Genomic DNA, 16,251 nt, shown 5'->3' with positions numbered 1-16,251 from the left:
GCTGGATAAAAATAAAACAAATCTTTTATCTGGTAGGATTGGGCCTGGGGAAGGGAGAATATGAATGTCCTAAGAAGGCATCCGACATCACATTCTGTATTTGTTGTTATATTATTGTTTTTTAAAAATTTTTTTTTGTTTTTTTGGTTTTTTTTGAGACGGAGTTTTGCTCTGTCGCTCAGCCTGGAGTGCAATGGTGTGATCTCAGCTCACTGCAACCTCTGCCCCCTGGGTTCCAGGGATTCTCTTGCCTCAGCCTCCCGAGTAGCTGGGATTACAGGCGCCCACCACCACGTCCAGCTACTTTTTGTGTTTTTAGTAGAGACGGGGTTTCACTATGTTGGCCAGGCTGGTCTAGAACTCCTGACCTCAGGTGATCTGCCTGCCTCGGCCTCCCAAATTGCTAGGATTACAGGCATGAGCCACTGCACCTGGCCTGTTAGCATTGTTTTTAAAGTCATTGTTGTTATTTGCTGCTAACAAAAATGTAAGTTACATCTTCTCCTTATTACAATACAGGTGATCTTTATCACCAATCCTGGACTCTTCCCCTTCCCTGGCATCTTCCTCCAAAGCAGGGGGTGGGGAGGGAGGAAAAAGGAGGAGAAGGAGAAGGAGGAGAAGGAGGAGGAGGAGAAGGAGAAGTAGGGGGAGGACGGGGAGGAAAGGGTGAAAGAGAGAAAAAAGGAAAGAAGCGGAGTCTCCTGAGGCCTGGGACCCCTGAGCTGAGATTCATCCTCTGGCCTAGGTGTCTCGGGGTATTGGTGCTGTAGGCACTAACTATACCGCAGTGAACAAACCAGACACAAAATCCTGCTTTTCTGGAGCACATGTTTTCAGTCCTTAATAGCAATAAGTAAGTCAGAGTGTAGATTTGGGTAAATTTTGTTCTCAATATTGTTGTGTGTTACATTTTCTTAGTAGTAAGTATTTAATTTTTTCCCCCTCATCTAAAAATAAACACGATGTAAGTGACTCAACAGAACCAAAAAAATTGTTGTCAATTTTTAAATTTAATAAATGTGATGTTTGTTGGGATGTGATTTTTTTATACGAGAGTTAATTTAGTTATGAGTTTCTATTAATAAAAGCTGGAATTGTTCTATATTTGAATTCGGGTGTCTTTTGGAAATTCAACATTAAATCTTAATAGTACATGCTTTTCAATCCCTGTAATACTTTCTGATTGTCTTAAATGAACTGCAACTTTTCTTTCTTTAAAAGCGGTCAGATATATCGCGTTCTTGAGATTATAAAGTAGGCCAAGTGCAGTGGCTCACGCCAGTAATCCCAGCACTTTGAGAGGCTGAGGTGGATGGATCACAAGGTCAGGAGTTCAAGACCAGCCTGGCCAATACTGTGAAACCCCCTCTGTACTAAACATACAAAAATTAGCTGGGCGTGGTGGTGCGTGCCTGTAGTCCTAGCTGCTCGGGAGGCTGAGGAAGGACAATTGCTTGAACCTGGGAGGGGGAGGTTGCAGTGAGCTGAGATCGCACCACTGCATTCCAGCCTGGGTGACAGAGCAAACTCCGCCTCAAAAAAAAAAAAAAAAAAAAAGAAGAAGAAAAAAAAAAGATGATAAAGTAAAAGGCCAGTAACTGGCAGCCGCATGTTATGCAAACATTCTCCCCTCTGTAAATACCACATGAATGTTATTTTCACTTTCAGAAATCACTAAACCTTGGCCATGGTCACTTCCTCTTTTCCAACCTCTGTGGCAGTTTTTGCCCTAATAACCCTGCAGGTTGGTACTCAGGACAGTTTTATAGCTGCAGTGTATGAACATGCTGTCATTTTGCCAAATAAAACAAAAACACCGGTTTCTCAGGAGGATGCCTTGAATCTCATGAACAAGAATATAGACATTCTGGAGACAGCGATCAAGCAGGCAGCTGAGCAGGTATTCTCTTATTTCTGCTAGTCATAATATATGCGAGGGGCACGGAAGCTGGTGGAAGATGAGAGAGTTGAATTGTCTGTGTTGTACATGGAAAAATCATTTTTATTTCACTTGTTTTGAACAGGGTGCTCGAATCATTGTGACTCCAGAAGATGCACTTTATGGATGGAAATTTACCAGGGAAACTGTTTTCCCTTATCTGGAGGATATCCCAGACCCTCAGGTGAACTGGATTCCGTGTCAAGACCCCCACAGGTATTTTAACTATCTTAGTATTTTGTGCAAAAGTAACTCTCTAAAATGTGCATGTTCACCAAAGCAAAATGATTGCTCTTGAATTATCATTTATGTGGTATATGTTATGGTTATATTTATCTCAACATTTGTTAGATTTTTAAAAATTATGCTTAGGTACTATTTAACAATCTTTCATGATTGAAAATCTTTATTAAATTTTGAGAAAATATGCAAATAGGGTATTCCTGCAAGAAAAACTAAGGGAAGAGATCTCATAGATAGAAGTAGTAACTTAATTTCTGAAGTAGACAGCGGATTGTGTTAGGAATACATTCCAAGGCCTCTGCTGAAGGGACACCCTTTCAATGTCATAGAGTCTCTCCAACCCAGAGTTGCTTCTTAGGCAGAAAGACTTCACCATGTATTTTCAAGTGAATCGTAAGACCTTATGCTTTGAAACTGCATTTTCCTAGGCTCACAAAGCTAATTTTCCTGGGAAAAGGTTATCTAGAAACCTTCTAATACATATTAAAAATCTAGGCCCTACTGTCATCCTGGAGGTGTCAACCTGGCAGTTGCATGGACAAGTCTGGCACGAAAAGACAAAATTATATCTGGAGATAGAAAATAAGATGTCAGCATATAGATGGTTTTAAACACCACGATGAGTTCACCTGTGGAGTGAGTTAGAGAAGAGTATAGGTATAAGTCTTGAGCACTAGGAAATTCCAGTGTTTAGACTCGGAAGAAAAGGAGGAATCAGCAGAAGAGTCGAAGAAGAGCAACCAATAAATAGGAAAATGAGAGGGTGGGTCCAATAAAAAAGTGAGGTGTTTCCAGAAGGAGGTGTAATTAACTGTGCCAACTGCTGTTGAAAAGTTAAGATGAGATCAGGTAAAATGTGGGGGTCACTGCTGGCATTAGTAAGAGTTTGGGTGATAGACATAAAAGTTAGAGTGCTCTAAAAGAGAATGGGAGAAGAGGGACTGGCAACAGCAAGAGCGACTGATCTTTTGAGGAGTTTTGCTTTAAGAGAGAGCTGAGGATTAAAGCAGTATTTGGAAGGGCATGTTTGGAAGGGTCAAAAGAGGTTTTAATTTTATTTTTTAAAGATGGGAGGTACTAGAGGATATTTCATGCTGATGGGATGTTTCAGTAGAGAGGAGACCCTTGATGAGGCAGGAGACTGAATAATGAATTTCTGTAGCAATAGATACAGTGTGGGAAGTATTCATCAAGTGTATAATCATCTGTGGCTTTTAAAGTATGATATTTTTATGCATAGTTTTTGTATTGACTTAAGTTCCACTTAAGTGGTTACAGTTGCTATTGTCTCTGTAGGAAGTGACTAAATTATTTTTTAAACATTGAAATGTCTTAATTATAATTTGGTTTAGATTTGGTCACACACCAGTACAAGCAAGACTCAGCTGCCTGGCCAAGAACAACTCTATCTATGTCTTGGCAAATTTGGGGGACAAAAAGCCATGTAATTCCCATGACTCCACATGTCCTCCTAATGGCTACTTTCAATACAATACCAATGTGGTGTATAATACAGAAGGAAAACTCGTGGCACGTTACCATAAGGTAAGAGAGAGGGACGGATGTATAAAATGCAGCGTGTTGTGAGTGGTCAATGCTGGGTTTAGGAGTTTGAGTTTCATTCCCTGTATGATACGATATTACTAAAGGGTTTTTTTTTTTTTTTTTAAGTTGGCAATAAAGAAAGTGACACTTTGGGCTGGGCGTGGAGGCTTATGCCTGTAAGCCCAGCACTTTGGGAGGCTGAGGCAGGTGGATCACTTGAGGCCAGGAATTTGCGACCAGTCTGGCCAACATCGTGAAACCCCGTCTCTACCAAAAAATACAAAAATTAACTGGGCGTGATGGCACATGCCTGTAGTCCCAGCTATGTGGGAGGCTGAAGCAGGAGACTTGCTTGAACCCAGGAGGCAGAGGCTGCAGTGAGCCGAAATTGTGTCACTGCACTGCAGCCTGGGTTTGAAAGAGGGAGACTCTCAAAAAAAAAAAAAAAAAAGAAAGAAAAAAAGAAAAAAGAAAATGACACTTTGGAAAAAACTATTCTGGAAAATCATATAGGCAGAGAGCTGTTAAAAGAAAGTGTCATAATGGTCCAGGATTGAGATAAACTTTTTGCACATATAAAACAAATAATTTTAACATAAAAAAGATACCAAGTTGACTATAATCTGGGCATTATTTCAATAATTTTATATTTTTTTAGAGACAAGGTCTCACTGTTGTCCAGGCTGAAGTGCAGTGGATCCATCATGGCTCACTGTTAACCTCAGACTCCTGGGCTCTAGCGATCCTCCTGCCTCAGCCTCCCAAGTAGCTGAGACTATAGGCACGTGCCACCATGCTAATTTTTAAATATTTTTTGGAGACAGGGTCTCACTACATTGCCCAGGCTGTCCTTGAACTCTTCACCTCAAGCAGTCCTCCCACCTTGGCCTCCCAAAATGCTGAGATTAGAGGCATGAGCCACCGAGCACAGCCATAATCTAAATAGTATTTAATATTGAAATGGTATAAAGATGTTTCAAAATTGTATGAATCAGCTTCACATAAGTTAATTTGCTATCAAATCACAAAATACCTTATTTTCCACACCAGCTAATTTAATTACCATCTTATAGATTTAAGCTCAAACCATAAAATGTTTACCTTAAATTCTAAATTGAAAAAAGGAATCAAATATCCTTTAAGTCATGATTTTATACTAAACTAGGTAGAAAAAGAAGGCTGGCCTTTTAAATGGATATGTGTGATGTACAGGCAGTATGAATGTCCCTTCTCCACTCCCAGATATGTTCTAAGCATCTTAAATTATAGCCTCAGAATCTTTGGAGTGGAGAAATTATCTCCTGGCAGTCTCAGTTAAAATATAAATGTTAATTAAGAGGAAGGATGTTAAAGCAATGGTTTTCAAATGATTTTGATCATAGACCCCTATTGGAAAAAATTGTTAACATAAGTCCTCAACATATGTATTTTTGTGTGTGTATTTATAAAGTACAACAATTTCAAAACGCTTTCTTCATAATTTTATGGATTTTGACAGCTTCTTTTCATATATATCACTGGCACTTCACTTTTTTCTTAAAATGTGTCTCATAGTAAAAATAGAAAGGTCAGTGCTTCCATTTCTTGCTTGGGAGATTGTTTGCATTATTCATATTATCTTTCAATGCAGTTTCTTTGCAGTAACCGTTTGAAGCTATTCTGCCATTCTGTAAATGTGCAGGATGGCACAGTGCACTGAATGTGGACAAACTAGCAAGGAACCTGCTGTCACCCTGTCTAAGTTGAGAGGCTCTCACTCTTCCCTGAGGGTACCTCAGGGACCATTTGTAACCCATGACCTCTGACATATGTGAACCTAATTAGAATAACTTTGTCGATCAATTTTTTTTTTTTTTGAGGCAGAGTCTGGCTCTGTCACCCAGGCTGGAGTGCAGTGGCATGATCTCAGCTCACTGCAACCTCTGACTCTCAGGTTCCACCCATTCTCCTACCTCAGCTTCCTGAGTAGCTGGGATTACAGGTGCATACCACCACACCTGGATAATTTTTGGATTTTTTAGTAGAGACTTGAGCTCCTGGCCTCAAATTATCCGCCCGCCTTGGCCTCCTAAAGTGCTGGGATTACAGGCATGAGCCACCTCGCCTGGCCTGTCAATTCTTAAAATAGTAGTAAAGTTCAATTTCTTTTCTATTTTATAGATATTTTTTCTACACTGCAGACCATTTTATTAACTGTTGACTCCAATTATTGTATTAGACTAGGTTTTTTTTTGAGTTTACCTGGAAGGAATCGGGGAATTAAATACATTTCTTTCTATGGTAATCTTGAAAGGTGGGTAGAGTCACTGAGATTACTTTGGATGGGACACTAAAGAGAGAGATGTCATCTCTTACCTGACTCACAGGTATTTATTATGCATCTATTAATATTACGTTTCTAGGTACTAAGGATTCAAAGAAGAATAATGCATGTCTTTTAACTTTTAAGAAGCTTATAGGGCCAGGTGCTGTGACTCATGCCTGTAATCCCAGCACTTTGGGAGGCCCAGGTGGGTGGATCATGAGGTCAGGAGATTGAGATCATCCTAGCCAACACAGTGAAACCCCGGCTCTACTAAAAATACAAAAAAATTAGCCGGGAATGGTGGCACGTGCCTGTAATCCCAGCTACTCAGGAGGCTGAGGCAGGAGAATCACTTGAACCTAGGAGATGGAGGTTGCAGTGAGCTGAAATCATGCCACTGCACTCCAGCCTGGGCAAAAGAGCGAGACTCTGTCTCAGAAAAATAAAATAATTAAAATTAAATTAAAAAAAGCTTATAGACTTTGGGGTTTATGGGGAGGTATTTGGCTCTTAACTGAGAGAGAGGGAAAGAGAGAGAAAGGAGAGAGAGGAGATGAGAGAGATGCTATGGACGTATGTTACATATTCCTCCACATTTTCCTTAGAAATTTACTTCCAATTGCCAGATTTATCCGCTTCCTAAGAGATTCCCTGCAGTTGACCATAGCCAAATCTGTTACCAACTTGGAGGGTTTTTATGAGTCATCTCTTCAATAAACAAGGCTTTACTAGTTTTCTCCTATCTATTTGTTGTAGTACCACCTGTACTCTGAGCCTCAGTTTGACGTCCCTGAAAAGCCAGAGTTGGTGACTTTCAACACCACATTTGGAAAGTTTGGCATTTTCACGTGCTTTGATATATTCTTCTATGATCCTGGTGTTACCCTGGTGAAAGATTTCCATGTGGACACCATACTGTTTCCCACAGCTTGGATGAACGTTTTGCCCCTTTTGACAGCTATTGAATTCCATTCAGCTTGGGCAATGGGAATGGGAGTTAATCTTCTTGTGGCCAACACACATCATGTCAGCCTAAATATGACAGGTAATTCATGACCATGTTAGGTTTCATCTTATATTTTTAAGTGCAGAGAAATGAATGCCTCAGTTATGACTTGTATTAATTTTTTGCTTGTTGGAACTTCTTACTGTGTTTGTCATAGTTTCACAATAGAAAAAAAAAAGCTAGCACTTGATTATAAGCTATGGTTATACTAAGACCTTTATGTGTATTATTCATTTAATTATTACAATAATTATATGAGATAGTGTCATCCCAATTTTGCAGATGAGGAAATTGACATACAGAGAGTGCAAGTAATTTGCCAAACGCTACCCAGCTACTACTTTCCTCAGTGGCCATGGAAGCCTCTATATCTTGCCCATTGTCTCCTCATAGGAGATAGGCATATCCTCATGACATGGCTGCTGTCTTCCTCTAGAACAATTAATGAGAGGGGACAAGAGAGAAAAGGGAGGAAGCCACATTGCTATTTATGACTAGTTACCCACCATCAATTCTGCCATGTTCTATTCATTGGAAGTGAGTCACTAAGTCCAGCCAACATTCAAGGGGAAAGGAATTAGATCCTCCCACTGGAAAGAAGAATGTTAACGAATTTTTGGATATATTTGAAAACCACCACAATGAGGAATAGGGGAGAATTTTTATTCCCTTTCCCCACCTTTCAGGAACTCCTAACTACAAAGATTTTTGTAGTTGGTTTAATTTTCCATAATGCTAATAAATAATGCTATTATATTTAAGGTTTAATTGAAATGAGACCAAGGAATGTTTATTTTAATCTCTTCCAATAGAGAATAGAAGTAGTTAGGTGTTCAGTGAAATTAGAAGCATGTATCCTGTCTCATCTTGACTAATATGGTGGTGTAATCACAAGTCCAATTCTGATGGGGAAATCGGCAGTGTTGGATTTTTTGTGTGTGTTGTTGTTTTCAGAAGACTTGTCTTTCATTCACAGGAAGTGGTATTTATGCACCAAACGGTCCCAAAGTGTATCATTATGACATGAAGACAGAGTTGGGAAAAATTCTCCTTTCAGAGATGGATTCACATCCCCTATCCTCGCTTGCCTACCCAACAGCTGTGAATTGGAATGCCTACGCCACCACCATCAAACCATTTCCAGTACAGAAAAACACTTTCGGAGGATTTATTTCCAGGGATGAGTTCAACTTCACAGAACTTTTTGAAAATGCAGGAAATCTTACAGTCTGTCAAAAGGAGCTTTGCTGTCATTTAAGCTACAGAATGTTACAAAAAGAAGGGAATGAAGTGTACGTTCTAGGGGCTTTTACAGGATTACATGGCCGAAGGAGAAGAGAGTACTGGCAGGTAATCTCAGTTCAGATGAAAGGGCATTCAAGTGAAAGGTAAATTCCAGGTTAACTTTTTATATTTGTTCCAGAAAACCAGGTGCTTTTCCTTGGCTTGACTCCATGCATTGATGGCAACACACACACACAAAACACACACACACACACACACGTGCATTTATACATATGCATACACTGGGATAAAATATTTACAGTGGGTCACTTTTACACTGTTGGTGGGGCTGTAAACTAGTTCAACCATTGTGGAAGTCAGTGTGGCGATTCCTCAGGGATCTAGAACTAGAAATACCATTTGACCCAGCCATCCCATTACTGGGTATATACCCAAAGGACTATAAATCATGCTACTATAAAGACACATGCACATGTATGTTTATTGCGGCACTATTCACAATAGCAAAGACTTGGAACCAACCCAAATGTCCACCAACGATAGACTGGATTAAGAAAATGTGGCACATATACACCATGGAATACTATGCAGCCATAAAAAATGATGAGTTCATGTCCTTTGTAGGGACATGGATGAAACTGGAAACCATCATTCTCAGTAAACTATTGCAAGGACAAAAAACCAAACACCGCATGTTCTCACTCATAGGTGGGAATTGAACAATGAGAACTCATGGACACAGGAAGGGGAACATCACACTCTGGGGACTGTTGTGGGGTGGGGGGAGGGGGGAGGGAGAGCATTAGGAGATATACCTAATGTAAATGACGAGTTAATGGGTGCAGCACACCAACATGGCACATGGATACATATGTAACAAACCTGCACATTGTGCACATGTGCCCTAAAACTTAAAGTATAATAATAAAAAATATATATATTTACAACGGGAATTAAGCATAATCTTATTGATTGCTTTAAACATATTTAAAAAATTATTAACCAAAGCATGATGACTTTCTATTTGACTAATAAACCAACCTATTGTAGAGAACATCAAGAAGACTTCCTTAAGTGGGTTTGCCAACATATCTAAATTATAAACAGTCTTATTTTCACTTGCAAAACTAACAGTAAATAGGGATACTACTTTTATTTTAGTTTCCCTTCTAATCAGATGTCCTGGTTTTTGTATAGCTTTCTTTTTCTTTTCTTTCTTTTTTTTTTTTTTTTTTGAGACAGAGTCTCACTCTGTCGCCCAGGCTGGAGTGCAGTAGCATGATCTCGGCTTACTACAACCTCTGCCTCCCAGGTTCAAGCGATTCTTGTGCCTCAGCCTCCTGAGTAGCTGGGACTATAGGCGTGTGCCACCACACCTGGAAATATATATATATATATTATATATATAATATTTTTAGTAGAGACGGGGTTTCACCATGTTGGCCAGGCTGGTCTCCAACTCCTCACCTCTGGTGATCTGACTGCCTCGGCCTCCCAAATTGCTGGGATAACATGTGTGAACCACCACATCTGGCCTTGTATTGTTTTCAAATGACAGATTTTAAAGATGAAAACTTTTTATAGAATGTTGGCTCTGAATTTGTATTTTCCTATTATACTCCGTGTCCCACTGCCTTCTTCTAAAGAAAAGGATTGGGAAGAGAGGTGAGATTCAAGGGTGGAAAAAATTTTAATATCCTTTCAGCTTCAGGACTATTGTTGCCCAAAGATCTCCACTTCATTGAGCTCAATGCCATCATCTGACATACCAAACTAATGGTTTAACTCTAATTCTAAACTGACTTATTTCTCTTAATCCACTTGTTATTTAGGAAGTGGGTTGATTCTCAATTCACTTGCCATTTTTAATAAAGCTATTAATTATAAGAAACATGATCCAAATCTCTTTTCTGAGAAAGATAATGTTTGCTTCGCTGTGGTTAAAAACTAAGGCAACATTTCTGGTACAAGTAACTTTGATGTAAGGCATTGCGTTTTATCTGCATTTGTTCCACATAGGTCTGCACAATGCTGAAGTGCAAAACTGCTAATTTGGCAACTTGTGGACGGCCAGTAGAAACTGCTTCTACAAGATTTGAAATGTTCTCCCTCAGTGGCACATTTGGAACAGAGTATGTTTTTCCTGAAGTGCTACTTACCGAAATTCAGCTGTCACCTGGAAAATTTGAGGTAAGAGGAATTTTATAAGAGTATTTTCATTTTATATGTTCTCTGAAGCCAAGTAAAACAAGCTATAGCCACTCTGCCAGTTAACTTCCGCTGTGTGACAAATTTCCTCAAAACCATTTCTTTAGCCCTGGTTCTGTGGGTTGGCAATTTGAACTTGGTGTAGGTAGGCTGTTTTTCTAGTCTGAGATAGGCTCAGTTGACGTTGGCTGGGCTCATTATGTCTGCCATTGGCTAGTGGGTTGACTAGGACTGACCAGTTTGTGATTGCCTTGTCTCAGACAGCTGGGATTATTAAGGCCATCTCTCCCTGTGGTCTCTCATCTTTTAGCAAACCTGAGCTTGTTCACATGTTAGCTGAATGAGTCCAGAAGCATCAAGAGAAAACAATTTTTGCAAATTCTTTGCAAGTCTCTGCTTGCACCGTGTTTGCAAATGTTGCATCAACACAGGAAGTTACATGAGCAATGTTGATTCAAGTGGTAGAGAAATAAAGAATTCAGACCTCTCAATGGGAAGAGCTATAAAATCACATGGCAAAAGGACATGGGTCAAGGAGGGGAAAATTTTGTGATCATTTTTTAAATTTATAATAACTAATTATAAAATGATGACACTTCATTGGAAGAACATAATAAAGAACATACCTAGAACTGTGAGTTTGAGATACCATTCATTGAAGAATGTTTGTTTATAGATTTTTAATTTTCTTTTGTCACATGTGAAGACAAACAGAAAATCAGATATTTATTTCACATTTTTTTTTTTTTAAACAAGGTCTTGCTCTGTCACCCAGATTAGAGTGCAGTGGCATGATCATAGCTCACTGAAGCCTCAAACTCCTGGGCTCAAGCAATCCTCCTGCCTCAGCCTCCTGAGTAGCTAGGACTTAAAGGCATGCACCACTGCACCCAGCGTTTGTTCACAAATTATAGTGGCTGTAGCTAATTAATTCACAAATTAAGCTGGCTTCAAATTAGAATTATGACTCTGCAGGCTTATATCTGCTAATATACAACACTTAAACACACGCACATACACACATACATACACATACTCCAGTGGTTTGAATATTAATATCTTCTCTGAGTTGTGGCAAACAGTGGCAGGGTTTCAGTAACTAGGGTGAAATCATTGCATGGCCTATAAGATAGGGTCCAAGTTAATTCAATCAAGGCATCAAGTAAGGAAGTCTTTAAAATTGCAGATTGCTTATGGTCATGTATCTGTGTCTGCTGTGTTATCAGAGTGGAATATATCGTACTTATAAAGATACTTAATTCTGTGAAACCAACAATTTAACATACAGTGTAGCCTTAAGGCTATAAAATCCAAAGATCAGGAATCCTTTGCTGCCATAGAACCTGTTTAGGTAGAATCTCATGAGCAAATTGAGGCTGGAATAAAAGCTGAAGTGCCAACTACAGAAAATCATGATTAGATCTACAGCAAGGAGTCTGGGGCTAAAATCTAGTAGCTAAAACGTGGCTGGACTGACATAAATATCTATCTGAGGTCACTTCAAAGAAGTGAGAGAGGGAAATTAGGGTCACCAGGGTAAACTTAAGAGGACATGGGGTCTAGCCATATTGATGCATTATATTCTGTAAGCCTGAACATTTAAACTGAGCATACAATCTAATTTTCTGGTACTACTTTGCCACTTTTTCCATGTCTTGTACTCATAGAAATCTATCTCTTTGAGGAATTGTCCCAAAGTAGGACTGAACATTTACCTGATGAAACTACTTCATCCATGGGAGAAGGACAAAAAAAAAAGCTAGAGAGTTCCCAAACTAGGTTAAAGGTCCAAAGCCAGAAATACCATTTCACTCTTACTCTGAACCACATAAGTGTTTGAAGGTGGATGGTGATAGTGCATGAAGAGTTGGAGAATGTAAATAATTTATTCCATTACTACTTCCTTTCTTTGTTTTAAAAATTTCATCCCAAATGGCTTCAGGCAGTTAAGAAGAGTTAGAGAATGATACAAGAGAATACATGTTTAAATGCTTAACTCCATAGTATTTGTACATCTCAACTCTTAAAAAATTTTTTTTATTATTTTTAATTATTATTATTATTTGAGATGGAGTCTCGCTGTGTCGCCCAGACTGGAGTGCAGTGGTGCGATCTCAGCTCACTGCAACCTCTGCCTCTCGGGTTCAAGCAAGTCTCCTGCCTCAGCCTCATAAGTAGCTGGGACTACAGGAGCATGCCACCACTCGCCCAGCTACTTTTTGTATTTTTAGTGGAGATGGGGTTTCACCACGTTGGCCAGGCTGGTCTCCAATTCCTGACCTCTAGTGATCTGCCGCCTCGACCTCCCAAAGTTCTGGAATTACAGGCATGAGCCACCATGCCCGGCCTTGTTTTTAATTTTTGTGGGTACATAGTAGGTGTATACATTTATGGGCTACAGGAGATATTTTGATACAGACATGCAATGTGTAATAATCACATCAGGGTAAATGTGGTATCAGTAGGTCTCAACTTTTAATGATTATGTGAACTTGTCATGCTGTATCCCATCTCTGGCTCCTTCTTGGATGGAAGGAAGGAGGGATGGGGGGCATAGCACCTACCATTTAAATTGGGCACCTATAATCATCATTTGGATCTTGTCTCACCTGCTCCAGACCATTTGCAGAAGAAGGAAATGAGATATAGATTGCATTACACCAAAAAAGATATGAAAGAGCCAAGTGACAGCTGGCGGGGAGGGTCTTTGGAACTGCAGTCCCTTGGAGGGAGCATCATGGTGAGGGTGAGGCAGGTCTTTATTTTATAAGTGTAGATTCTCTGTGGCATGACTTTCACTGAAGTTCATCAGGTTCTAAGGAACAGATACTAATCAAATTTGCAAGATAGATAAGCGAGAACACCAACTTGTTATTTAAAAAAATAGGTTCCCTTAGCCGGGAACAATGAATTGTATGTCAAGGAGACTCTTCATTGGCAAATCCTCTCAAAAGTACAAATGATAGATCAGTTTGTTTTGTGAGTGCAGAATTAAAGCAAAAGGAGTTGGGCATTCTTGGAAAAGATTTCCAAGAAGCCACGGAAGCCTGAGGCGATGTGTTTCTCCTCTTTAGGGCTGGTGATCTAAAAACCATGTAGGATCAAGGTGCCTACTTTCCTCAAAAAGAGCCAAAAAAGTCCAATAACCCATTCTTGGTTTTTTTAGTGCGTCTTTTCTCTAGAGACCTTGCAGGGCATGGCCCTTCTGTGAATATGTTGTTTCTGGAGAGAGCAGCCATAATATTGAAGATGACAAATGTTTTACATCAGTCATGCTCATTATGGCTTCTTGAGTAGTTTCTCAGTTCTGTTGATGGATGCACACTCTCTCCGTAAATATTTACACGTTATCTTAGAGGACCACTATTGCAGAGATTTCAACACACTTGCTGTGTATCCTCAACCCCCCCCACCCCACTACTTTAGTTTTATGTTAAAAGGGTGGTGTTACTGACCATGCCCACAAATGTGGAAACATCTTGCTTTAGCACCTTGGGCAACTCTGGTGTATTGTCAGAAGCACTGGCAGAGTCCGTTCTCTGTAACTAACTAGTTAGATAACCTTGGGAAAGTCACTTAACCTCTGAATTTCCTACTCATAGAAGAGAATATTTTCCTCACTGATTTGGCGAGGATCAAATATGATAATGCATGTGAAGGCACTTTGTGAACGGTGAAGTACAATCATTATCTTCTAGGATATTTAGTCATTTTCTCCTTCCAGTTATAAAGCATCTATTTTCCTAATTTTCAATTTCTTCTCCACTCCAACTAATTTCGCAATTTTCAATTTCTTCTCCATTCCAACTCCATTTCCACAACTAATGGGTTTATTTTGTTTTATTCTTGTTCTGTTTATTGACTGTCTATGCATGTTTCCTTCTATTCTTGTTCAGTTGCTTTGTACACATTCCTCTCTTATGAAGACTCCACTGTGGCTTCAGGCTAGATCTAGTCATTGATGCTTTTCACAGTCTGATCTCCACCTTCCTCTGATCATATTCCTTCTTCTCTTCTTCACTAATCTTCAGCCCTAGCCAGTGGTGTGATGTAACTTTAAACAATTCCTTCTCTGAGGTAGAAAACAAAAAGCCCTGATTTACGGAATTTGCCAAGTTTCATTGTGTCAATATTCCCACCATGATCCCACCAGCTTCAAGAATGGATCTGTTGGCAGAGCTTGATAGCTCACACCTGTAATCCCAGCACTTTGCGAGGCTGAGTTGGAAGGACCATTTGAGGCCAGAAGCTCAAGACCAGCCTGGGCAACATGGTGAAGCCCTGTCTCTACTAAAAATACAAAATATAGCTGGGCTTGGTGGCACGTCCCTGTAATCCCAGCTACCAGGGAGGCTGAGGCAGGAGAATCACTTGAACCCAGCAGGCAGAGGTTGCAGTGAGCCAAGATTGTGCCACTGCACTCCAGCCTGGGTGACAGAGTGAGACTCCATCTCAAACAAGGGGGGGAAGAAAAGAATGGCTGTGTTTAACAGCCCGCTGTCCAATTTCCTGGAAATTTAACAATCTGTTCTCATGAGCCTGTGCACCACTAGCTCCAGCACACCACTGGTTTTAACCAGTCTAGAATGAGAACTCACATTGCCTTGACCTGTCACACACACTTCTGTCTCAGAATGAGCCTTTGCTGATTCAATGTCCACTTCCCACACTGTCTTCCGCCATACAGCCCTTGAAAGAAATTCCTAACAGCTGGAGTTTTTGGCAGCTTGTGTCCCACTCCGTGAAACAGACCAGTTCAGTTTTTTTTTTCTCAGATCGCCTAAGCACTTACCTGTTTTCTTCTCTGATACACTGATACACTGATTTCTCTCTTTATGTTTAGAATCCGCTCCATTTCACCATTAGCTCTTAAGCTTCTTGAGGGAAGGATGTGATGTATACCTCTCTGGTTCCTGATTGTCTTGCACATAATCGAACTCAATGAATTGCTGCTGCTGGTTTTGACTTTCCATTAATGGTTACATTTGATTGTTGAAACTAAAATCTTGGGCCCTCTTGAATTGCTCTAGTCTTCATTATATAGTAAATGGCTGTCCCCTGCCTGGCTTACTTGCTACATCCTCCTAAATCAGGAATGATTTGACTATACATTATATCTAGGATGGTTTCAAAATGATTAATTTGCTTTTAACTTGTATGTTAAGAAAGCTGACTGTACTTTTCCCACCTTTAGGTGCTGAAAGATGGGCGTTTGGTAAACAAGAATGGATCATCTGGGCCTATACTAACAGTGTCACTTTTTGGGAGGTGGTACACAAAGGACTCACTTTACAGCTCATGTGGGACAAGCAATTCAGCAATAACTTACTTGCTAATATTCATATTATTAATGATCATAGCTTTGCAAAATATTGTAATGGTATAGGACGTCTCTTTCTCACTCAGCTTCTGCATCATATACTTGGCTAAATGTGTTTATCAGCTTCCCAAGTTTATTAAGAAACTTTGAAGGGCTATTTCAGTAGTATAGACCAGTGAGTCCTAAATATTTTTTCTCATCAAGAATTATTTTTTAAGTATTATGATAATGTTGTCCATGTTTTTGGCTACTCTGAAATGTTGCAGTGTGGAACAATGGAAAGAGCCTGGGTGTCTGGGTCAGATAAATGAAGATCAAACTCCAGCTCCAGCCTCATTTGCTTGAGACTTTGTGTGGGTTTGTATGTATGGGAGTGAGGAGTTTCAGGGCCATTGCAAACATAGCTGTGCCCTTGAAGAGAATAGTAATGCTGGTAA

At 39.8% G+C, this 16,251-nt stretch overlaps 1 protein-coding gene across 1 annotated transcript; it reads left to right on the top strand.

Annotated features, from left to right (window-relative positions):
* Positions 1–1,690: 1,690 nt before the first annotated feature.
* Positions 1,691–15,883, top strand: LOC116472484 (pantetheine hydrolase VNN2). Its single transcript, XM_032159210.2, has 7 exons — positions 1,691–1,903; positions 2,028–2,158; positions 3,538–3,730; positions 6,792–7,080; positions 8,018–8,391; positions 10,306–10,476; positions 15,689–15,883. Exons 1-7 carry the CDS (start codon positions 1,691–1,693, stop codon positions 15,878–15,880), a joined length of 1,563 nt encoding a protein of 520 aa, XP_032015101.1. The 3' UTR covers positions 15,881–15,883.
* Positions 15,884–16,251: the final 368 nt, after the last annotated feature.

The sequence above is a fragment of the Hylobates moloch genome, unplaced genomic scaffold, assembly GCF_009828535.3.
Source record: "Hylobates moloch isolate HMO894 unplaced genomic scaffold, HMol_V3 SCAFFOLD_2, whole genome shotgun sequence".
In the NCBI taxonomy this organism is placed as follows: Eukaryota; Metazoa; Chordata; class Mammalia; order Primates; family Hylobatidae; genus Hylobates; species Hylobates moloch.
The sequence above is the reverse complement of the archived record's forward strand: the minus strand, read 5'-3'. Positions and strand labels throughout refer to the sequence as shown.